The following is a 25,355-nucleotide window of genomic DNA, read 5'->3' on the forward strand; positions in this document are numbered from 1 at the left end:
GTATTTCCAGCACTAATAGGGAACTATCAGTGCAACTGTACACAGATTCTGCAGCACCTCATCTCAAATACAGTATTAAATTCTGGCTACTTGTATTTAAAAAAGAGCTAAAACTTGAGGGAAGAAGAAAACTAATGTGTTGAGTGCCAGAATGGGAATCCTTTCTTTCCAAGGATTGATCAGAGGCAAAGATACATTGAAGTGCAATCATAACTGGGAGAAACAGACATAAAATCCATGGTGTAGAGAGGGGAGACTAATGTGAGAGCCTCAGATCACATTCTCTTCCTGGCCCTGAGGAAATATTAATTTATGATACAGCTTTGTCACGCAGCTACATAAAACAAGAGAATTGTCCTACCATTTGGAAGAATTGTAGGTTCCCAGATTTTCAAAAGTTTTGTAAGTTCAATCATAAACCTGGAATAGGGCTCGGTGAAAATGTTATCTATTCTACCATTCTCAAACAGGTACTACAAGAGAAAAAACAGGAAGACAAACAGTTTATGATTATATAACATTGCAGAGAAGATACAGCTCATCAAATTCTTTTCCTTTCCTACGTTCCAGTGTCTTATAGGGCCAAACACTTGGATGAAATCTCCAATAAAACAGCAAATCAATTTTTCTGCAGGGACCGGGACCACTCCAGTATGAAAGGAGATATCTAGGCAAGAACTATGGTTAGTATTTCAAACTCTAGAGTTGTTTTCTGCAAAATCATCTCCCTCTTAATATTTTTGAAAGAGTCTGCCTATAAAAACCAGAACAGTAATTGAGAATTTTTCTGTTGAAATGAACTTTACATGTTAATACCTCCTGACAAGAGACACGGGCTGCTGAAATTGCTCAACTTGCAGCACCAAGGAAGAAAAGTTCCTTAAACTTTTCAAGGAGCAGTTTAAAAAAGTTTTCTAAAAGTCAGGAGTTTGTATCAATAAGTAAGTCAAAACTGTGACACAAAAATCCCTGATACTCCTTGAACTTATCAATGGCACTTTGAATTTTAACTCCTTCTACACTTTGTCCAAGCATAGCAAGGAAAAAAAATAGGATAATTCCATGTCTAATTAAATAGGTTTTATGTCAAAATAGCTGCTGACTCTTTATCTCAAAATGACTGTTTCAGAACAGGACCAAGCAGACTGTTCTAAAGGAAACAGAAATGTACTGAACATTGAGTTGTAACCACAAATTAGCATTATTCAGGATTTGTACTGCTACTGTTGCAAGGCTGTTAATAAGGACTTACTACATTACTCTTAGTATTCACTAATTACAATGCAGTTATTCCCAGTGTATTTTCCCTGTAAATACTGCCAACACAACAGGTATCTGTCTTGGCACTGAGAATCCTTCCTGGGCAGCCTCTTCCACATGGAGTTATATATTGGAAGAGCACTGTGCAATTATTTTAGATCTAAACCATTCCATCTTAAAATAAGGATTTCTTAGGAGCTTTTCTAAAGCTTTTTCCATCTTTCCTAAACATGAAAAATTATCAAAAAAGTTCCAAATTCAAGTACTTTTGTCTAGGTAGAAGCGTTCGGCCCCAACATCACACTTCTATAAGGATAGAAGAACTTGGTCACTGTGACTTTAAGAAAGCCCAGAAAAATGGGTCATAAATAGGACTAAGGCAAACAATGAAACACAAAAAAGAGACATTCTTGCCTCCTCTATAAAGCCCAAGCTGCTCTGTGGGACTGTGGATGTCCCATAAGTAACCAGAGCAAGTTCTGCATGTTCTCAGCAGTGCCCTAAGTGCCAGAGTTACCTGCTGAATTCCAAGGCACAAGTATAAGATGCTGTCGGGGTCGTATTTTTCTCCGTTTGGTCTCCGCACCTCTTGAATGAACTGGCACAAGCCAAAACTCAGCTCAGCAAATGTGCATGAGAGAATGTCCTCCTTGAGCTTCACAGGATGAACTGGGGTCGAGGAAAATAGAAAAATAAATTCAGCACATTAACTCTTCCCAAATTCCTTATTATTTCATGTAGGCAGAACTCCTAAATTTCTGTCTCATACATTAATATGACTAAGTGGTGAACCCCTTCCTATCTGTTGGCTGAGAACTGAATGATTTGGCCAATAAAACCCAGATCAGTTGCATGTGCAATCAGTATAAATGTTACAATGAGTACCGAGGCTGCAGGAATTTAGAGCCCAGACATGTAAATGTTTGGGAGTCTGCTGAACCCAAAATTTGGGACAGCAATGGCTGCAATGAGCTTAAGGCAGCCTGGGGCTGATAAATGGGTTTCACCACTCCAGCTGGACTCAGGGGAGTGAGAGACTCACCAGAGTCAGAGAAAGACCCTGAGCATTTCTGGCCATGAGTTGAGTGCAGCATATCCACTTCTTACAGGAAGAAGGAAGTAAGAGTTCAGTGGGACATGCAGGGGGTTTGGAAAGGGAAGCAGCACAAGCAGGAACTGATTGATCAAATGATCTGCAATGAAATTACCAGGCTTGGCTGCTCCACACCTCAGAAATGCCTGCTTGGGAATAAGCAGGGATTCTTTCTGGGCACATTTTCCTGGAAATGACTGTAATATTTACTTCCTCAGCCTCAAGAAGAAAACATAGTAACTCATGTGAATATTCCTCTTCTGGGAAATAAACCCCAGCTGTTCTCATGGAATGACAACAAAAATTCCAAGTAAGAGATGAAAAAGCTGATCTCATCCTAACTAGAATTTTTCACTTTGCGAGCCTTTCTTATCTAAGTCCTGCCATGCTTAGTTCTTTAAATTGCAAAAGTATTTATTATGGTTTGCTCTCTTCCCCACCATTCCCAAAGGGCTCAATTCTATTCCTAATTTAAATTCTCTGGTTGATTCTGAAAATTTGCCCACAAAACTCAGTGCAATGATGTAAGATCTGAGACCAGGGAAAAGGGAAGTTAGACACTGCCAAATCCCAGTTCTGGTGGGCTTTTGTAAAAAAATAAAATAATTCATCATTGGAAAAATAAACAAAATTGTATTTAATTGTCATTATCTATCACCACTGTGAGACATAAGGTGCAATAAAGTTAGGTTCAGGCAGGTTGCAGCACAGAGTGGGCAGACTTTTGAAATGTTTCTTTCCAGCTGTGAAGCCTAGAAATAAGGTGTTAAGATTTTGATGTTGGATCACACAGTTTTTATAAAGCACACATTTCTGCTGACCAACAAATACTTTGGGAATGTGCCAGCTACAGATAAAATGGATGAGGCCAAGTTGGTGTTGTCAACTTAGAATTATGGCCTGATAGATCTGTAATTTCATGGTTCTATAATAGCTCAGAAAAGCTCTGCAGCTGCATAAAGAATCTGTGCTACAAATGAAGAACTACTGCGTGCAAAGGAAGGCAAAGTGGAGATTTCTAATGCTTTAGAGACTTTTTTTAAAGGAAACAGATGAATTTAGACTGCAATAGCTATGAATTTTAAGTGCAGGGAAAGATGCAAGACAAAATTCTATAAAATCTGTTCTCTACTAATGGGCATTGCAAAACTCAGTGGTATCTAATCCTAATTTTTACTTGAACAATGAATCAAGCCAAGTACTCTTAAACTAAGTATTTCTGTTTCTACTGGGAGACAAATTTACCTGAAAACTTCAGGTCCCCTTGTTCCTCCTGTGCATTTTTCCATTGGACCCAGTTTTTCCAGGCATTTACCCCATACATGTATTTTAGGGTCATCCCAGAAACAGAGCAGCCGGGGTAGGAGCCCTGCATCAGGCTCCGGGGCTCCACAGCAACTACAGACTTCTTCCGTCCCTACAGGCAAGCAAAGACATCCAAACAAAGCAGCATTTCATCAGCTCCTCATCCATGGATGGTTAGATTAGGGGAAATAATGTGGTTATTTCAAAATGTAAGGGATTTGTGTTCCAGAAGTACTTCCTTACCCTTCTTTTTGGCTGTGGGAAGCCATCCCTGTGTCTCCGTCTTGCCCGTGAACGTGAATGTAAACCCGGTCCTTTACTGAGAGGGTCAAATGAGTCTAAAGTCAAATCAACACCATGAAGAGTTTAATCACATGATTTAGCAGCCCAGGTAGAAGTGTCACTGTCACTGAGATACTATGGAACACCTCACAGCTGACAATCACACCTGTATATTCAAGTAATCCTGACATCTGACTAATTTAGCAATCTGTGCACTTGATGTATAAAGATAGTAAATTCTCAGTAGGACAAAACAGTGGGTGTATTTATTCAGGCAAATATGATCTTAGCTGCCACTCCACATGGATTATACCCAGGGATACAGAAGTGATGAATTCAAAGGAGGTAAGCAAGAACTTCCTGCTACTCCTGCCAGGGGTTCTGCAGAGTGCCATCTTTAAAGGCAGCATAATATTCTAAAATTAATATTATTTTGTAGATGTGATCAACTATTGCAGCTTTAAACATCCACTGTCACTACATGAAAACACATAAGCAGGCTGCTGGGACGATGTTCATGCAGAAAACTGTGTGTGGTTTTATAAAACAATGAGTTTTTCTCCACATGACACCGACCTGATGGGAAATCTGCCTCCAGGTCCTGTTCCACATCACCTTTGGAGAACTGCTTGAGTTCTGGATCAGGTTCTGGCAGGGCATTGGATCGTAAGGTGTAATGATTCAACTCCTCCTCCCAGCTGTGTGGAGTGGACACTGCTTCTGATTCCAGATCTCCACTGTATGTGCTGCCCTGGTCTGCAACGAGAGGGACCACAGGGACCATGTGCTACAGGAAAGGCAGAACCAGGAGTTTGCAAGAAAAGATGCAGCAGGATCAAAATCCATCTGCAAAATAAAGAAATCTGACTGACCTTTCTCAAATATCTTGGGGTCCAGGAAGAGCTCGTGCTCGGATGTTTGAGACCCTTTAGAAAAAGAAGAAAATCTGTATCTACACGACTGACAGTTTGCACAACTAATACAAAATTCTCTGAACAGCAAAAACCTATTTATTAATCATAACATGAACACATGGTGTGCCTTCTCCTCCACTGGAGTTTTGAGCAGCTTTCTACCTTGGTTATGCTATTGCAGGGGAACAGAAATCACAACAGAGGTTTGCTTTTCCAAAGGCTTTCATCCCTCCCTGTTTGTTATTTGAGTCATCTGTAGACCAGTAGGATATTTTGTTTATCTCTTTCCAGCTTGTTTCACTTCCATTACATGAATTGGTCACTCTCTAACAAACTCTGCCCTGCCTCATCCTTCAAGAATCCTCCATAAAAAGCCTGACAGGAAAATTTTCTTTTAAAGCAGCTGCTCTGGTCTTCTTGATTTTGACTCTTCCTTCTAACACATGATGTACTGATCTGGAGGTTTCTACCTCTGATAACCTGTCCCTGTCACCACAAGTCAAATCAGCACCTAGAATCAGGGAAAAGGAAATTTCTGTGGTGAGAGGACCCTCATCTCACTGCATTTCATATCCTTTTTAAAACCACCACCTACCACCATGAGAGTGTGTTTTTTCTCTCTCCGTATCTTCTGCAATCATTTCTGCCATCTGAAGGAGATCAGCTTCAAATGGATTAATGGAAATCTTTTCCTTGTTTTCCTGAATATTTTCAATGATCTTATCAGCATTATCCGGGGTAGTTGGGATGAGCATGGGAACTGGTACCTATGGAACATGTGGAAAATATCAGAACATACTTAGAGGTGAAGGGAAACAGCAAATACACTAGGGAGATCCCTCCCATTTAACCTTATATGTATTTTAGTACTACTAAAATGAAGTTAAAAATAACTCCAGACTGGACAGCTCTGTACTCTCCCTACAATTTGTGTGATAATGTTTAACCAAATACGATGCAGTAAGGAAGGAAATGGCATCAAGGACTCCAAATACCACTTGCACGACCAGACACAGCACCCAGTGACACAGTGCTGGGTGTGCTGGATGCAAAACAAGCCTGTAAAACCACTGCCTTCTGTAGTGAACTGCAGCATAACTTACAGGTACTGGCATTCCCAGGGGAACTGGTGTGTACTGGGTGTAGAGGTGGAGGGGCACTGGCACAAACACTGGTACAGGAACAGGTACCACAATGATTTGGGGTTGAGCAGGTGCTTCTTCTTCTGTTATACCAAAAACAGAACAGACCAAAAATCGTTGGAAAATACCATACAACAACCTGAAAACTAGTTAAGGTTTAATAATACATTCAAAAATACTCTCTGTTACATAAATCATGTATTACTCTCTCAACTGCAGTACAGACAATTCCAACAGGGGTAGGAGATCAGACACCCACCTGTCTGGCATTCTTTGTTTTGTGTGTGAGGTTTGCACGAGGTGGCCTTAGTCTGGGTGATTGGCTTACACAATAAAGCTTTGTTTTTCAGAAGCCTGGGTGGTTTTGATGATGGGAGCTTTAGGGCATCTGTCTGGGTACTTGCCTGTTTGGAAAACACAAACGAGGGTCGAGTCAGTATTGGTTTGAAAGACAGCATAAGACTAGAGTTTGTTCTATACTAGGGGAAGCTGAACAATTTTAAACTGCATTTGCTGATAAAAATGATCATTTAAAAACTACTGCAAAATAAGCTTGCTTATTTGGTGCTTTCTGGTCTCCATCTCAATTTACTTTGATCCAACAATAATGTTGTTTAAAGCTAATTTTGCTAATAAAGCTTATTTTGTTAACAGCGCAGTGAATAAATCTGCAAGAATATTTGGTTTCTGTCGTCAAATAACTGCTATAAACTTTTGACCTTGGAATTTTACTGATGGCAGAGATATAAAGAGGAATTATGTTAAGATACTTTTGATGACTAAAAGTCTGGCTGATAGAGACACCAATAAAACTGTGTAAACTAATGTGAAAGCACTGAAAACAAATAAATGTAAAAAATGAACAGCAACGCTGGCAGCAGCAGTATCATTTCCTGATACACACAGACTGACTATTCATGCTTGTACTAATGTCCTGCTAAATGTAATTTTCAGTCATGCATTCAAATAACAGGATCTATTTCAAGAGGGAAAACTCATACTCTAATCCATAAGTGACACTCCAGCTAAAAGCAAAGCTGTCAGTCTTCCAGAACCTACAGCTACATAAAAGCATCTCTGTATTTTAGGAGAGTTGCAAGATGTTACACCACATACCTCAAAGAGCTCAGGAATAGGAGCTCTCTGAATTATCCCCAGGTAAGTGGTGACAGTGGTTCCCCACAGCTCTGTTACCACACTGACAGGGAGTGGGGAAGGAAAATGAAGCTGCAGGAGCTTGATCATGTCAGTCCCAGCAGCACAGGCTGGTCCTTTTGCTATCCCATCCCACTTCTGGGCACAAAAGGCAGCCTCAAGTGCAGAAGCCACACATGAATTACTTGGGAACCACAGACACCTCAAGAGTTAAACTTGTCAATCTGACAAGTTTTGCCTTAACACATCCAGTCTGTCCATGGACACAAGACTTTTGTATCTAAGTTCTATTCATTTTTTAAAAAGCATCTGCAAGCTGGATGAATTTCAAATCCTTATCAAAAATTAGTTACAGATTGATAGTGCCAAATTCTTGGATACTTGTTATTGATACAATCTGGGCAAAACTGAAAAAAGTCTCTTGTAAAACTTACATCTCCTATGGTTTTTGCTGTCACAGTAGGGACTGCACCTGTGAAGGAAAAAAACCATACAATAACATGTCTACTTATCATCAAGAACCACAATCCATATTCTGCCAAGGTCAAGAAAAAGAATTCCAATTAAAACTCATTCCCTGATGTATGTACATAAATTTAAGTCATTATTTATACCTAGAAAAAGGAAGGACAAAAGCATTCATCTGCAGTGATGTGAAGCATAATGAAGAAGTGGCCGCTGTTCTCAGTAAAATCCCTGAGCAAATATAAATGTTCAGGAATAGAGATGTAAAAGTACAGGCATCGTATTCAGCTGCCTTACCCTGTAAAACATTGTTGGAGTTAACAGTAGGCTGGGCAGCTGGGGTGCTTGCAAGGGACACCACGTTTGCTATGACAGGGGTTGAGTCCTTTCTTAAAGAAGGAGGGCCTGAGGAGGAGGCTGGTGCCATGGAAAGGTTTGCTGGACACAGTGGACAGAAGAAAATGAGAATAAGCAGTAAGATAATTGAGAAAAAAAGCATTTCTGAAACAACACCCACCCTTCAGATCTGTCTCCAGATGAAAGAGGCTGCTGTGTGAGAAGGGGATGTAGGTGTCAAGTTGTAGCATTTCAGCTTAAACAGGAGCTAGTTCCACAAGCAAATCAAGCAAGAAGGGAAAAGAGCTCCCACCAATGTAAGCAGCAGATTGCACCAAATTGAAACAACGTGCACCAAGCTGAACATGGCCTGGTGCACACTAAAAACTTCCAGTTAATATTTTATTGGTTTTGGGTATCCTACTTTTGCAGCTACTCAGTGGTAAAACATGCCCCTCTTTAGGATCAGTGATATCCCTGCCTTTTGTTTCCCTTTCTCTTCCTGTCTTTGAGGGCCTTTCAACTCTTTGTGTCTCATTCCCTACAGAAACTCACAGTTCCTATTCCTGTGGGCTTCATTCTTACCCTCATTCCCATTCCACCTGCACAAGGAAACAGCTACAGCACTTGTACACCTTGGGATTGATACTTCCCAAGAATCAACACTTAATGACACAGAAATGGGAAGTCTTCATATGCCTACAGACTGCACAGAAGTGGCTGGTATAAGTGCATATATAGGAGTCTGTATTTAAAACCATTAAGTCTATTAATTTCACCACTTGATTGTTAAAAGAATATTAACATTCTACCCTATTTTCTAGGTGTTATGAAGACAGGCTAGATATTTAACATGTCTGCAGTAGATATCAGTACATTTTACCTCAATGAAACAGGCCTTTGTTTCAGGAAAGTGACTGCAAGTAAGTGCTTTTGCTTCATCTTCTTTAAAATTTGTTTGGTACATGAAGCAACTGCATTTCATACCTACAGAAGTCTGAAATGGTCTCAAGTAAGAGTGAGCTAAACCAGAGCCCACTCAACAGCAACAGACAAGCTCCCCAGGAGAAGACAGATCTTAAGGAGTTCACTGAAGTGAATTTGCAGATAAACATCCATCTCACTACCCCACACATCAAAAGGCAACAGCATCCCCAGCCTGCTTTACCTGTGTTGTTTGGGAGTGGAGGGTCAGGAGCACCTTGCTGTTTACAGAACAACAGAATACAGAGCAGATTGCAAAAATGCTTCATCTCCCCTTGCCATTTTATGGACTCGTTGAGTTTACCTTGTCTCTTACAACCATCACACTTTGCCATCTAGGAAAACAGAGTGAGGAAGAGATTGAACACATTTGGAAGCACTAACAAGGGGTATAGGTGTAAAAACCTAGAGGATGTAAGAATATAGCTTACCTGGTAAAACAAAACCGTGAATTTAGACATGCACTCCTCTGAGCAAAATTCCTCTGTTTTCCCCCCAAAGTGATTCTGGACCAGTTTGGGGGAAGTCTGTAAACAGTAACTGCACATTTTACAGTGGTTTCCCCAGCGCTTGGACAAGTCGTGTTTATAAAGCAGTTTACAGACTAAAAGAAAACAGTAAAAACATTCTTTAATACCAACATGTTAATCCCTCAGCACTCCTAATTCCTGTACTAAGTGATGTCTGTAATAATTCATTGAAACATACCATTAAAAGGTAAAGTGTGTACAGGGTTCTGTGTTCCTAAACCTAAAAAACAGACTCCTAACTTAAAAATATTAGGTTTCTTTTAGTATTACTGATAATTTTAAGGCAAAACACTTGTGACTTGATTTCTCTGAGACAGGGTTTTGCCCTTTCTTACCTTCACTACAGAATGTTCTCTCTATGCCTGAGACTCTCACTGTCTCCTTGATAATTTTCTCAAACCTGCAGTATTCACACAAAGCTGTCATATTGCCCTTCTTCTTATACTCATCACAGCAGGTCTTCCCACAGAACTGGAACATTTTACCCTGCAACACAGCCAGAATATTTTGGTTGCAGTGTTTGAATGAGTCACATCCCAGATAATACATTTAAATTGTTAATAGAAACGCAGAAGAGTATTTATACCCTTAGAAATCGGAACAGAGCACTGGCAGATGAGTCTCCCCATTTAGTTTTATAATAAAGCAAAATTCTTGCAGAAAGCCCTCACCAATGTGCTTTGTCCTTGGATTAAAAGGTACATCCCTGGGTCCAAGAGACAGGGATGTGTTTATTTAGACAGGCAATTGTTTGGTTTGGGGGTTTTTTTGGAGTTCTTTTTTTTTTTCTGGTTTTAAGACCATAGAGATAGTATCAGTATTAATATGATATTGGTTAAACCAAATCAATTTCAAAACCCTTCATAGCAGGTCTTTACAAGCAACAAAGCAGTACTGACAGACCAGTGCACATAAACTACACTTTTTTGGGTTTCTGTTGTGAAAAAAGAGCTTTGAAAGCCCTGATCTTTGTTACCTTGTAATCAAGCAGTTCTGGTTTGGTGGCAAATGATCTGTTACAGTGCTGACACTTGATTTTCACAACCGAGCGGGTAAAGGTGACCTGCTGGCACTGGGCAGCCAGCCTCTGGAGCCCTGCTGCAGCTGGGGTGCTCGTGGAGCTGGGGGACACAGTGGAGGTGGTGCCAGTGGCTGAGACCACTGTCCCCGAGGAGATGCTCACAATGACCTGGCCCTGAGACAGGGGCACCACTGAGGAGTTCAATCCTGCAGGCTTGTTGAACAGATTCTGTGGGAAAGCAAATAGACAGGCTTTACTTTACAGGGTTACATCTTGCACCTGGGTATTTCCACCATCAATTTAGCATTCTGTTAATTCAGCTAAGAAGAAATCCTAGATGTCACACCTGAAAAGCTACTACACAATTGTAGCTGCAAAAATTGCGTATGCTCCCATCTGACATAGCCAAGTGATACTGAGGGTTTGCTGAGGTTTTACAGCTGTTGCACTGAACTTGAACACCTGAGGGTGAAACAGAGAAGAAAAAGTGATTTATGCAACATCAAGTTGTATTGCAGCTAATTTTGCACCGTGCATACAAAAACAGAGTCTGAATGATGAGCCGAGGCACAGACAGAAGCCCAAGACGATGTTTCCACAGATTCAGAAGCAGACACTGCAGCTGCTGTGCCTGTTGCTTGCCAGAAATTTAATTAATCTCCCAGTATCCCTAGGATGTCAGTAAGCATTTTTCTATTTCCACATGAAAAATAGCTGAAAATGTTTGCCTAGCTCCACGCAACATTGGGCAGAGGTAATAACGCTGATCACCCCAGGGAACAAGGGCCAGGAGAGTCCCAGCAGTGGTATGGCACATGTCCACACAGGAGGTTTGTCTAGCTGGGAAATCCACCAGCTGCACTTCCAAGAGCAAAAAAAGAAAAAAAAAATAGATTTAATGTTGGTTATCACGTGGAGCTCCCTAAAACCAAAACTGAAATAGCTGTACTGTCACTGCTACCTTTATCTACAGTAGAATGCCCTGTCATTCCCATCTCAGCACTTCCCACCCTCCCAAAAAAAGAATATCAGCCTTAACTTTCAAGACAAATAAAGTTGGGATATGAGCCACAGGAAATGAAGTTTCTATAGAAGTAAAAGGATAAGCTTACCTGAAGAAGTGACCATTTTTACTCTGTAGGCTGACAAACAGTTAACAGTACAAAACAGTTCCATCTTCCCCAAGTTATTTGTGCCCTCCACCATCTCAGCTGAAGATCTCAGAGATTTACACAGTGTGCAGGGTGTAATTTTAGCTGACTTCTGTGGAAACAGGGAAATTGCTTGTTCATTTGAAACTTGGCATTTTTTATTAACCTGGAAATTGTCACTAATATATAAAATACTTATAAAATTTGTCGGTGTGCTCGGAACAGCATTTGTTTTACAGCTGAGTTATGTATGCTGCAGATTCATTGATTTGAGCTCTGATTTGAGCAACTTCCCAGGCCACTTTAACCAGTGGCAGTGGGTACTGAAAACACTCCTACAGGTACTAGCACAGATCAGCACCTTGTATCAGACAACTTCCAACATCTTGCTGAGGGGATTGACATTTTGGTTATGGTTTTTAATGCATCAGCTGTGTAGGTAAACAATATTCCCACTGAAGAGATGAAGAAACAATTAACAGGTCCCCTGATGATGTTTGATAGCAAAATGGGAAAGAGATCCATCTCTAGAAATAATCAGTTTTCAGTGTGTGGTCTACAAACTTCTTTTGAAGAGAGACACAGGAAAAAGCCTGATTTTCATAGACACATTTTCTGTGTTTAAGGTTTTTTTAAGGTCTTTAAGTCTGGAAAAAAACTTTGAGAATTAGTGCACCAGATTATTTTAGTATGACAGCCTTAAAAATGCACTTTGTTCTATCACTAGCTATTCCAGCTCTCCACAGGACAGAAGAGAATGCGAGCTTTTAGGGATTTTAAAACACCCACAAATCTCCAGAAATTATCAGAATGTACCTGGAAATTGAGCTGAATGCTGCTTAAAAATCAATTAAAATAGATTTGACTTAATCTTGTAAGCTTTGAACATACTGTATTTTCAAGAGAACTATCACATATGGGGTTTTGATGTGTGATATAAAAGCGGCCTGAAAATGTTTCCAGCTTATTTAATTTTATCTCCAGATTTGTTTCAGAGGACAACTAATTCTGAAGGTAATTTTCTGGATGAAATACATTTACCATATTTTTTTTATTTTTAATTCATTAGGCCTTTCTTGACCTAAGTGGCCGGATAATGGGACAGCAGAGTCAAGTCATAAAATGAAGTTCCATTCTTTTATCAGAGGGTAATTTTTCCTAAAGTAATTGCATTACAATAAATCAATCAAAAATAATTGAGCTATTATAATAAATTAAGGTTCTCTTAAATGCTCAGGTCTTCAATAATCAAAAATAAATATGAAAAGTTTAAACGTTAAAATCATTAAAATCATAATTATCAACTAATTATTACTTTTCCTTTCCACTTAATTCAAAGGCTACAATGTAATAAAGAATACTCTTTAAGGAGCATCTCAAGGCTGAAAATAGTCACAGGAGGCTGCTGCTTGGGGGGGGGTCCCATTGTGTCTTCTCCCACACTGGAATTCTCTGGTCCAGTGGTGAGAAAAAAACAGAGCAACACATCTGGGCAAAGATTAGGCAGCAAATTAGCATCCCTGGAAGTGTTCAAAACCTACTTTGACCTGTGACACTTTGTGATATGGTTTAGTGGGCATTGGGTATTTGGCTGAATTTCACAGAATTTCACAGAATTTCACAGAATTTCACAGAATTTTCTAGGTTGGAAGAGACCTTTTAGATCATCGAGTCCAACCCATGTTCTAACACCTCAACTAGATCATGGCACCAAGTGCCACATCCAGTCTTTTTTTAAACACATCCAGGGATGGTGACTCCACCACCTCCCTGGGCAGATGATTCCAGTATTTGACCACTCTTTCTGTGAAAAACTTCTTCCTTAAATCTAGCCTGTATCTCCCTTGGCACAGCTTGAGACTGTGTCCTCTTTTGAGACTGTTGAAGGTTGGACTTGATGAACTTGGAGGGCTTTTCCAACCTTAATGATTCTGTTATTCTTGAAATGACAAAAGCAGTTACTTTAGACCAATACAGCAACTGAAATAATCAACCAGTAAACTGGGTGTTTCTTAAAACACCTAAAATCGAATTAAAAGTTAGATGGATTCTATTTTTAGTATTTTGTTCAAATACAGAATCAAGGAATCCCAGAATGGTTTGGGTTGGAAGGGACCTTAAAGCCCACCCTGTTCCACTCCCTGCCATGGGCAGGGACACATTCCACTATCCCAGGCTGCTCCAAGCCCCAGTGTCCAACCTGGCCTTGGCCACTTCCAGGGATCCTCACCCTTATAGAGAAGAATTTCTCCTCATTTCCCATCTAACCCTGCTCTCTGGCAGTGGGAATCCATCCCCCCTTGTCCCATCACATGTACCTGCTTGTAACCTGTCATACATATGGAACTGCAGAACTTTTTGGACTGTCCCTCTATCTGCAGGATGTGACACTGGCCAGAGCCACTGTAGCAGTATCCTCCACAATATTCACAGCAGTTCATGGTCAGGTTGTTGGCCGCGCGGAACTGGGAGAAACAGGCGTCGCTGCAGAGCTTGTGCACCACGTTCTGGTAATTCACCTCGTGCCTGATCTGGAAGAAAAGGAATATACAGCAAGGACAGGAAGAATATGTGTGTTCATCTCTGAGACAGCAAGCTGTGCTGAGCTAAAGAAATTCACATGAGGAAAATGGAAATTACCACTGCATTCTTCTGGCACATGCTGCACTTGCTGGAAATGCTGTTGGTGTGGATAGTGACAATGGGTTTCCTTTTCAGTTCGTATGTGGACAGACAAGACTGGCTGCAGAAATCCTTACTGGAGTCTGTGTTGTCAAACTGGGCAGTGATTACGTCCTTTGGGTTTAGAATTTCTCTATGGAAAAAGAAAAACAAACACAGAGAAGAAGGATTAATGTGGGTTTCATGTCAACTTGCTGTTCTTCCTTATTCTGGAGACGAAACATTCTCCAGGAGAGGGTGGATCCATTTAATTAAAACCTGGAATACATTAACTCACGCATGTTTTACTTCATTTTAGGGATTCATAAATCTATTTTTCTATAGCAGAAATAATGCATAAAATACTTTCTGAAAATGTACTCTAGTTAGTAATTTTGAGAGTGCAATGACATTTAGAAATGGCAGGAAGATGTGGGACCCTTTGAAATACAGTTTTTCATATTTGGCTCATTTAAATCAAAGAAAGAGAAGATGTGTTCTGTACCACAGAGGCTTTTAAATCTATGTGTGTATAAAACCCAATTAAGGAAATGGAACTGCAAGCAGACAGACCAATTAACAAGGAACAGCATCAGCCACCAATTTTTGAAGGAAAACATAAGAGGAGCAGTGCTTCCGACACAGCGAGAAGCACAAGAACAGAACTGAAGCCTTTCATTATCTGCTTGAATATCAATTATTAGTAGAACAAATGAAAGCATTGTCCTACTTTGAGCAGCTTGAGCAGGTTTTCTTGGTAGAAGCTGGTGGGCGAGAAGCTGGAATGGTGTATCCAGTGAGGCACAGTGTGGAGCAGAAGAGCTGGGTTGAGCCTTTCCTCTGGTAGGCAGTTTGCCCCTTCTGCAGGATTTTTTTACAGCCAGAACAGGAAACCCGAACAGCTGTGCTTGGAACTGAGGGTAGCATTTTACTCATGCCAGAGGATGCCACAGCAGGCTGGAAACCTGATGACAGCTGTGGAACTAAAAAAAAACCACACAGAGAAAACACAGAGTAAGTGTTACAGATCCATTACAAAGAACTCACTGGTGTGCAGGGACAAGCACAAGACTCATGGCTTTATTTGGATTGCCAGGGTCTAGAGGAGAATCAAATAGCAGATGAACTCTCCACAAATACATGCCCTGTGCTGGTTTCCTGCATAGCAGGTTTTTATAACTAAAAAGTTGTAAGCTTCTGAAGATGGAGAATGCACTTTTAACATCCCTCTCATGGAATCACAGAATGGTTTAGGTGGGAAGGGACTTTAAAGATCATCCCATTCCACCCCCTACCATGAACAGGGACACCTTCCACTATCCCAAGTTGCTCCAAGCCCCAATGTCCAACCTGGCCTTGGACACTTCCAGGGATTCAGGGGCAGCCACAGTTGCTCTGGGCACCCTGTGCCAGGGTCTCTCCACCCTTACAGGGGAACATTTGTTTTCTGAGACCTAATCTAAATCTGCCCTCCTTCAGCTTAAGACTATTTAACACATTCAGTTCTCCTATGCATTTCACATTCAACTTTCCTATGCCTCAAAACCACAATTATTTTATAATCTCAATTTCTTTCTTTCTAAACCAAACTAGTTCTTCATTCCTACTGGGATCAGACACAGCAAATGAAATGCAGAGTGACCTGCAAGACTATTTGCAAAGGTGACATATTTTACAGATTTAAATGAAATTAGTCTTGCCTATTCCTTACCAAGAGGATTGCCACTGACTGAAAATACAGCACTGATTTTCAGCTCCCCTTCCTGAGATTTTGGCTGCTGGCCGTACTCCTAAAACAAAGGGAAAGGAAAAGGAGAACAAATACACACATGTAATAACAGGTAACATGATTCCATTCTTTCACAATGCTGCATTGAACCTCAGGGAAGAGTGGGTTTCCTAAGCCTGCTCCGAAGGCTGGGTGACAAGTGAGCACCACACACAGCTCCTGCTCAGAGCTCCACAGCAAACCACACCTGAGGGGACACAAATGGACAGGTGGGGCTGCCTGGTGCATCCCCCTCTCCAGCTGCACTCCAAGACACCTCAGAATTTAGCCAAAGCTTAAGGAAATCTCCGCTTGCCATTCAACCTTTCCAGCTGGAAGTGCTTTTGCAGCCAGCCCTTGCCCCTGTTCTGGGAAAGAAGTTTTATCTTCACATAAAGGAAGATAGCAATGAAATAGAGCTGGGTCCTCATAGGGGAGCATTCTGTATTAACCAGGAGTTAGGACCTTGGAGCAGCCAAGCTTTGCAGCAGACCAAGGCTGGCACCACCAGGGCCAGACCATCACAGTCCCAGCTCCAGCACGAGGGGAATCACCTCACATTTGGTACAGGATGAGAAAATCCCTGGACAGCTGCTGGTGGAATAGCTGACATGCTATAAATGACTGGCTTAGTCCCCAGCAGCTATTCACACTGACAGCACGCTTCCTGCCCCTGCTCTCCCAAGAAATCTGAGCCAGAAAGCAGCTTGGAACACTCCACATGTAAATCTTAATAGGCTGAATAACATAATCTCTTGGAACTACAGAGATGATAAGATTTAGCCTACTTACAGTCGTTTGGGAGTAGTGAAGCATGATGTCATGTTATGACTGAGCTAAATTCACAGTTGCTGCCTGGCTGCCAGGGAAACCAATTCAGAATCACTAAGCAAAAGGAAGCTCTCCCTTTCCCAGTGGCAGTGAGATGCTCCCCCAGCTTCCACCAGCTCCCAAAATCCCACAACAACCTCCACTGAGCACGTGCTCAAACTGAGCACTCCTCTCACTCCTGTGGGAAAACTGGAAAACCAAACTATTTCTCAATATGTTTCCCAGGAGACAGGCAGTGGTATTCCTTGACCATGTGAACCATCAGACTGAAACAATCAAATCTCAGGCAGAGAAGCTTGAAGCTGGGTATGAGCATGCTGTGATGAGATTCTTAAGCACCATTTTTATTATCATTTAAAAATTAATCATTTGCAGACATACAGTTTTTTAAGCACTTTAACTGCAATTGTATCATTAGTCAAGAGTAGGAAAAGAAATGGAGGCAAATCCTGACATCAACTGTGCATGATCAAGCAGTTTCACAGCAGCATAACAGTGCTGAAAGCCAAAAACCTTCAGCTCCAACTATTGGTTACAGCAAGAAATGCTATTATCTTTCAGGAAATATAAAAAAAAAATCCATAAAATCCCCCCCATAGTAATTCCAATCTAAAGCAAAACAAAATGAACTCAGTTCTCCTACTTTTCCAGTATCAGGCAGAGTTGATAATCACAGGATTTTACTCCAGGAAGGAATTTTTTGAACCATACGATATTTGACATTTAAATTCTTCAAGTCTTCATTTTTACTTATTAATATGATCTTTGATAACCACAGACATCTCGCCTTGCATTCCACACAAATCCACACAGCAGATGCCATCTTGGGAGGACAAAAGAAGAGACAGATTTAACTAATCTACACGTGGTTTGACATTCTACAGGTTCAAGGAAAAATAAACCCAAACAATCCCACAGAGACTGAACAAATCAGAAGGACAGTAAAATCTGAAGTTGCAAATATTTTACTTCTTAAATTGAGAGTATTATGGGAAAAGAAGGAAAATGCTGGGAAGACAGGCCCGGAGAGCAGAGGAGGTTCAGCAGAAGGACAAAGACTGATGCTAAAAACTAACACCTGCACAAGAACACCAACACTCCCGTGTTGGTGCAAAGGGATGCATCATTTTGGGAAGTCTTGCACACCTTTAACATATAAAATCTGATGTGTAACCTAGATATGAGCAGTGAGGAGACAAGAATTGCAGCACAGCTCTTTCCCCTGGTGTCACACAGCAAACCAGTGGCACAGAGATTGGCTGGAGCTCAGCAACCCTGGTCCCAGCACTGCTCAATCCATAGGTCAGGCCTTCTCCAGGTTGCAGTTACTGAGTTTTACCTGCATCATCATAAAAAGTGTCAGTCTCGAATGAGAAAGTCACTTAAACATATACTTAAATTGACTCCACTGATGTCTAAGTACTTAAATATTTTAAGTCCTTTAAGTGTTAATTTAAAACAAGAACTACTGTGCTTGCAAAGGCAGCTTTTAAGAAGGAAGTAGCAGCAACAGCTGCTTTAATTCATATCTCTAATTGTGACCACTCATAAGTTATTTAACAAAATGTGATTTACAGTTTATTTCCTAGTTAGATAAAGTGTCTATGTTGCCACAGATTTAGTTACAGAAATTTTAGAGCACTTGGCTTTGTTTCTAACTGAAAAGAAAAACATTTTCAGAGACAAGGTAACAAGACATCAAAAAGTTGAGGGGGGGTGGGTTTCATAGTAGTGTAAGAGGGAAAAATCCTTCTACTAAACTATGTTCTTCCAAGTTAAATTTCGGTCAACAAACCAAATAAAGGCTGAATGTTTGTTCAGCTTAAGCGGTCAGCTGTCAGACCAAAATGAGAAATGCAATGGGAAACTTACCTCAGAATTACCAGGTTCATCTTTAATTTTGTCTAATAGTCCCTGCTGTGGGGCCATAGCTTTAGCATATTCGTCATCCAAAGGCTCCTTCTTAATTCTAATATTTGGTGCAAAGGAATTCCCCAGCTCTTGTCCAATAGATTCCTTACTAGAAAATAGGTAGCTAGACTCCTGAAACAATAATATGAAAAAGAATTCACCCTCCTGCATCTGCCATGAGGAGTTGGGCTGCTGCCAAGGGGAGTTTGTGTTGCAGACCAAGAGATTTGGGTCCTGCCAAGGTGGGAGAAATGCTGGGCAGCAGCTGCTGCCTCAACCTCCCTGCAGCCCCCTCTCTCATCCCACCCCCAATGCTTTCCACTCCTCTGGCCAAAGCAGAAGACACCCAGCTCTGTAAGTTGGTTGTTTGGGAGTGTCTCTTGTGGATACAGCTGTTCCCTGGCTCATGTGGAAAAAAGGCAGCAGGTCAGGTGGATGCATCCAGCTGTAGGTTCGGCTCACCGGTCACTCCAACCATGCTGAACAGGAAAGTGGCTACCAAAAGAATCCTCAATCCAAAGAGAGGCTCAGGAAATTTTTACAAAATTATATGTACTGTTTAAGTAGCAAAGATGACTAAGAGTCAGAAGATCAGTTTCCTTCACACTCAAATTTACACTCAAATACAAAATACGTATTTTGAATTATTCCAGCATATCGCTGCACTTGCAAAAGTGGTTGAAAGATCTATAGCTTACCCTGAAGTTAGTTTCTGGAGTTTGTGGCGCTAACTGCGTCCGTAATGTTTCTTCTACTTGATTATGAACTGAGGAAAACATATACATTAAATAGAAATGAATACAGGTTCCAATGCATTTCCTTTAAAACTATCAGAGTCTCATCCTGCTCCCCAACCCGTGTCTGACAGCACCTCACCACTATTAAACTACTCCCTTTCTCCTCCCTGTAGGTAAGGTGGTAATCCCTAAAGAGAATTGATTCTTTTTAAGTTGTTCTAGTGGGTCATTATTTTCCCATTCCAGCAAAATAGTTGCAAATTTCCGATGCAAATTCTTCATTCAGGATTTTCCACACCTCAGCAGGTTCTGAACTCCCCTGTTTTGACATTTACATCACAAAATACTTTTCAGAGCAACATCTTCCAGCCTTTTCTTTGCTGTTCTGATCTTTTGCTTTTCCCCTCTTCTCAGGAAATAGCATCTTCTGCTTTTTTAGAATATATCATTTAAAAACGTTGGATTTGCCTAGGTACTGGATGCTACCATGAACATTTATCATTCTGGTTTCAAATACTGACTACTTTACCTGATCTTTTAACTGTAGGTATTTACAACTTTCTGAAATACATCTTATGCACAGAAACATTCTTCCCTTGATTTCTAGCTGAAGGTTAAAGTAGAGATACATCTGTAACTTTTCTTTATTTTAAAAGATATCTTTATTGTTTCTCTATCATCGGTGCCACCTGGAAGCACTGATTTTAAGATGCTGTTGCTGAACATATAAAGTTTAAACCTCAGAACTGTAAGCTGTGAATGTGAACAAGCAGCCAGGAGTCCCTCACGTGCTGGCTCACCCTCCCTCTGCTGAATAAGATTAAACCATGTGTTCCTGCTTGGTTATTCTTAACTCCTTCATTCACTGTTCTGCTGTAACTTTCAGAGCTTGGGAAGATAAAAATAAGTGTGTGGGCAGCAAGATTATGGAGACTGTCAAATGAAAAAGGGATTTGAGGCATCTTTGGTTCTCTCCATGTTGGCTGGATGAAGTCCAAGACACAAGTATTTGAGGAAGAAGGGGAGCAGTCTCCCAGGGAAAGCAGATTTCAAGCTATGTTCTGGCTTAGTTCCTGCAGACACTAACTCCTTTCTAACAAGCCTTTCCCTGATACTATCAAATCCATACTGCTTTAAATGCCTAGGCATTAGTGAAGAATTGGTGCTTTGCTCGAAAAATTTTTACTGGCCATCAACTTCACCTAAACTTCATCACCTTTCTTTTAAGAAGCTCCATGGTCTATAAAAAACAGTGAGAAAAACCAAAAGGAAGCTTGAATTGTCACGCAGCTTGGTTTAGGAAACCACAACAACAAAGCATTATGTTGAGGCTCTGTAACAAGCTGTGGAGGATGAGACCTCCCTGACACTGCCAAGCCCTTTGCAAATCCTTCTCCTAACACAGAGGTCATTGGATTTCAGGGTTCTTCATAAAATGCTCCCCTACACACAGCTCTGCCTGTTCTCTTCAACAAGGTGATGTTTTTAATAATTAGCCCTACTGCTGATTTCTCTCTAGTTCTTTCTTCCTCTTTGCTGGGCAGCCAGGTCTATTATGTCAACAGTTACCTGCTTTGTCAAGAAAACTGCTTTTCAATCTAGAATCCATATCTTTAGGGATTTTTTCCAAGCGTTTTTCACGTTCTTGAAAATGTCCTTCTCTATTCTTGTCCTTTGCTGAAAAAGTCTCTTTGCCATTATCTCGTGTTATGCTAAAATCTTTTCGAAGTGATTTAAATACAGGGCCCTGCTCAAAGGGGGAAGTGAGATCCTTCTGGATTGCATTCTGAACCTGAATTTCTTTTTCACTGTCCAGTTCATGATCTGCAACTCTCTTGCCCTCTTCCAGATGATCTTCATCATGAATTGCTGAAGAAAGAGTGTCTTTTGGAGTGAAATTCTGATCATCTTCGTTGTCACTCCCAACAACAGGTATGCCTGCAAGATCCCCAGAGTTCAGAAAATAATCATGATCATCACCCTGCAGTGAATTCTCAGGTCCTGCTCGATTCGGTACTCCATAAGACAAGCTGTCGAGGGAGGGTGTTAAGTTGTGGTCAGCATCCTCAGACATCTCTGCATCCAGAATTTCACCACCTAGGGGGAAAAAATCCCAGTGAACTGTCAGAAAATTGACCAATTTCATGTGAAACAAAGGAGAAGTGTGAGTGTCCTAATCTGGCTGATGCTGCAATTCCTTGAATATTCTCATCCTTCTTGGGCCAACATTACTGTGAAAACATTGCTGACATAGAAATGGTTCAGTCGCCCTCACCACTCTGAAGCAGAAGCTGAACTGAGTAAAACTAACCAAAGAAAGAAAAAACATTAATTTCCATTCACCTCACTTGTAGCACTCGTGGAGAAGGCAATGCAGGAGGGAATGAGCAGGAAGGGCTGGGACGAGGGCAAGACAGTCTTGTTCAGCAGCAATGACACTTCCAAGAAAGGCTTTGTGAAACTATGACATTAGAGAATAAATAGAAATACTTACATTTTTCTGTAATATCAAATACCGCATCAGATTTATCTTCAAACTGTAAAAAAGGAAAGCACTGTGTCATTGTCTTGGTCAGCTGCCATGTACTTTGCTAAAAAGTATCTGGTCAAAACCAAGCAGAAGGATCACAATTCCTCCTCCTCCTCCTTCCTTGCCCCAAGCAAATTTTTATGAATTAAGACTGTTACATCACTGAGAAGCCACACTAACCCTAATGAGTTCAGAATACATAGAAAAGGCACACAAGGAAAATTTAGAAATAGTGTTGCTTCCCAGAGGAGAGAGGGAAAGGAATGTCAATTTTCTCTACTACCTGGGATACCAGTACCAGGTCAAGGCCACAGATTCTGCCCTGATACTCCATGAGCCTTCATTCCCTCTGAACATCATAAATGAAAACCAGGAGCACGGGCAGCTCCCACTGCCATGAGCTCCACAAGGCCCAAGGGTTTCACCTCTCTTACAGGGAATTTCCCCCTTTCCAGGAACAGGGAAATACAATGCTTAACTTCCCAACACAGCGAGTGTCAGTGTGAGTGTAAGCACAGAAGACCTGGATGCTGACTGAGTGCTGCACAAACATCTGTCTGCATTAAACATCCTCTGACAGATGTGGAAGTTGGTGGCATGTTTGGATGCTGCCTGGAGAAGGATAATTAAAGTTTCCTTCAGAATGTCCAACTCATTAGCAACCTTCTTTTCTGCCCAAGAGATAACAGTAATTCATTTAAGCCCTCTCTCCTTTTTCTACGTTGCCAGCTCTACACTTCTTTCCTGGTAGATCCTGCTCACACTGCAATTCTTAAGCCATCTTAGGGAAAGTAATGGGATTTGATAGCAAAGGGATGAGCCCTAATTTCATTTAACTCAAGTCATTTAGTTGATAAATCCGGAATTTCTCAGGATTGTGATGGGAGCTATCAGTTTGGTAGCAGCCAGCTCTAGGAAAGGATGACAACAGACTGTCACAGAGGTCATTTGATGGCAAAATGTCCCTTTCCAATACCACTTGCAGGTCTGCAAAGACAAGGTAGCTCCTTCAGCTTAACTGGACACACATGGAATAGAGAGGACATGTCCAGCATGGCATCAAGACAGTTGGATACTGCACCAGAACTTTCTAGTTTCTCTGAGCAGACACATGAGGCTGGAAAAGTAAAACAGAACCAAAGCAAAAAGTAAAACAGAACCCAAAAAAAAAAAAAAAAAAAGGTTACAGTTTCACAAAGCCAATGCAAGTCTTCTCCATGTAATTATCTACAGGGAAAGAGTAAGGAAACACCTCCCAGGAAAGTTTGCAAGGCCTGAGCTCTGTTCCTGCTGTAATGATCTCAGGAGTGTCTGGAAGAGGGAAGTTTAATGTTGGTCTAGAAGCTCATTAACAATCAACTAAGTTTACACAGGTGTAAAACTAATCCCCATAAATACTGGATATACTAAGTGCTCATACAAGCTGCTGAGGACAGGGACAGCAGAGGTGGGCTGCTTTTAGAGAAGAACATGGAAAGGAACTTGTTGCCATTTGATAATAATATCAGAGCATTACGTTTTTGGAGGCAAAAACAATAGCCCAGGTCGTTGACTCTACAATGACCCTTTTTTGATCCTTTTTTGCTTCCTGTCAGGAATTCTCTGTCCTCTCCAAAAATGTCACAACAGAATTTGATGGTAGGATGAAGGGAGTTTTCAGTTGAGATGAGCTCATCCTTTTCTCAGTGTAGATATGTATCAAAGTAGTTCTTTAACTCTTTTGAGACACAAAGTACCAGGGAGAAAGTATTCCAGGTCCTACACAACCCTGGCTGCCTTACACACCCAAACCCTAGGTATTCCTTCTGCCCTTCCAGGGAGAAATCTTTTGCCAACAGCTGACAACCCCAGGAATGCTTGTATTACCAAGAGATACATTTTGCAGTGTGTATTTCTCTGCTTCATTCAAAGAAACACTAACAGGCAAGTCAGCACAAGGGGCCACCTGCAAGAGCATGAGGGACTCCCGTAAACATTATGGAGAGGCTGGAAAACATTTACAATCTACCTGGAAAGAACCCAAGACACTTCCCAAACACAAGGTCATCCTAGGAAAAAAAAAAAAAAAACAACCCTTGTTTCTTCACTCATTATCTTGTGAGGATATGAAAAGAAAAGATCATCTTGGATATCTTCTTCTTTCAAAAGGTTTTTGAGTACAGAGGAAGATCTGTGTCTGTGGTCAAAAGCTTTCCCTGGAAATATTTATAAACCAAGAACTCCAGCATCTGACAATACCAGCAGCCTTATCTAAGCCACCATCTAGTTGCTGACTATGAACAGCATCACAACTCCCACATAGTGTAAATTCAAAGGGAGAAAACCAGGAAAAGTGTTGGGATGATCGTGTGTGTGTACACATATGTATCTACATACACATCAATATATATATACCCAACAAATTACTCATTCTGTAAGTCTATAACTGGACTGTTCCTGAAATTAGAGTTGTTTTTTTTTTTCAGCATGAACGTGGGGTATTTACTCAGTTATACACTTCTAGTTCCTTCCCCAATGTCACTACAGTCTTGTTTAATGCCATCTCAGGAGGAAATTTTGTGTATCACCAGTTACAAAAATGTTATTACTTTAATAAATCGTGTACATTAGCTTTTAACTAGATTACAGTCTTGTATCACCCAGAAATGTGAACAACACCACTCAACTTACTATTTCTATATTATTCTATTACAGTTCTGCAAGGCAATTCCCTCTTTCCAGTCCTCATGCTTCCTCCTTTCATTGCTGTTAATTCCTTTTGTTTCTTCTGCTCAGATTTTTCAAGATTTAGTGAGAAGTAGAGCAAAAGTACTTGAGGGGCAAACATGGAACTGATGGCATTTCCTCTGGGTCACTTTTGCCAGATCTAAGGAGAAAGGTACCTCAACACCCCTCATTAGGTCTTTGATAACTGCCAAAGGAAAGTCTCAGGAACCGAGTTTTCTGTTCAAATACTGAGGCTTCAACTCTTCAACTCAGTCCTCAAAACATACTTGCAGTTGTAAAACAAAACTCTGTAATACAATATTCTAAACCATCTTCATTAAATCACCTTGGCAAATATTTGCCAGAAAATAAAAGTTCTTGGTGCTTTTCATCATTTAATTCTGTAAGAGTTTAATACAGAACAGTTTAAGTTTGGTATTAGTGAAATTCAATGTTTTAGGCTATACCTTTTTAGTTACTGCCTCATTAGCTAGCACTGCACACAAAGTGGTGCTCTGCCTACTCAGGCTGTAAAAAACAAATAAATGAATGAATGAAATGAAACAAGAATTC

At 40.8% G+C, this 25,355-nt stretch overlaps 1 protein-coding gene across 1 annotated transcript in view; it reads right to left on the reverse strand.

The window, feature by feature from the left end:
- Positions 1–25,355, reverse strand: part of LOC137462348 (zinc finger MYM-type protein 4-like) — a 39,867-nt gene that overhangs the window by 6,781 nt on the left and 7,731 nt on the right. Inside the window, exons 2-26 of the mRNA XM_068172587.1 lie at positions 22,041–22,083; positions 21,116–21,643; positions 19,508–19,575; positions 18,771–18,941; positions 16,011–16,089; positions 15,030–15,282; positions 14,279–14,453; positions 13,957–14,169; positions 11,600–11,750; positions 10,834–10,949; positions 10,443–10,715; positions 9,802–9,952; positions 9,368–9,540; positions 9,121–9,271; positions 7,914–8,054; positions 7,586–7,623; positions 6,256–6,400; positions 5,958–6,079; positions 5,450–5,621; positions 4,813–4,866; positions 4,517–4,696; positions 3,902–3,996; positions 3,599–3,770; positions 1,778–1,929; positions 362–473 (exon numbers count right to left, since the gene is read on the reverse strand). Coding sequence (XP_068028688.1) covers positions 362–473; positions 1,778–1,929; positions 3,599–3,770; positions 3,902–3,996; positions 4,517–4,696; positions 4,813–4,866; positions 5,450–5,621; positions 5,958–6,079; positions 6,256–6,400; positions 7,586–7,623; positions 7,914–8,054; positions 9,121–9,271; positions 9,368–9,540; positions 9,802–9,952; positions 10,443–10,715; positions 10,834–10,949; positions 11,600–11,750; positions 13,957–14,169; positions 14,279–14,453; positions 15,030–15,282; positions 16,011–16,089; positions 18,771–18,941; positions 19,508–19,575; positions 21,116–21,643; positions 22,041–22,083 — 3,928 coding nt within the window. The remainder of the gene's footprint in view (positions 1–361; positions 474–1,777; positions 1,930–3,598; positions 3,771–3,901; positions 3,997–4,516; positions 4,697–4,812; positions 4,867–5,449; positions 5,622–5,957; positions 6,080–6,255; positions 6,401–7,585; positions 7,624–7,913; positions 8,055–9,120; positions 9,272–9,367; positions 9,541–9,801; positions 9,953–10,442; positions 10,716–10,833; positions 10,950–11,599; positions 11,751–13,956; positions 14,170–14,278; positions 14,454–15,029; positions 15,283–16,010; positions 16,090–18,770; positions 18,942–19,507; positions 19,576–21,115; positions 21,644–22,040; positions 22,084–25,355) is intronic.

The sequence above is a fragment of the Anomalospiza imberbis genome, chromosome 25, assembly GCF_031753505.1.
Source record: "Anomalospiza imberbis isolate Cuckoo-Finch-1a 21T00152 chromosome 25, ASM3175350v1, whole genome shotgun sequence".
Lineage (NCBI taxonomy): Eukaryota > Metazoa > Chordata > Aves > Passeriformes > Viduidae > Anomalospiza > Anomalospiza imberbis.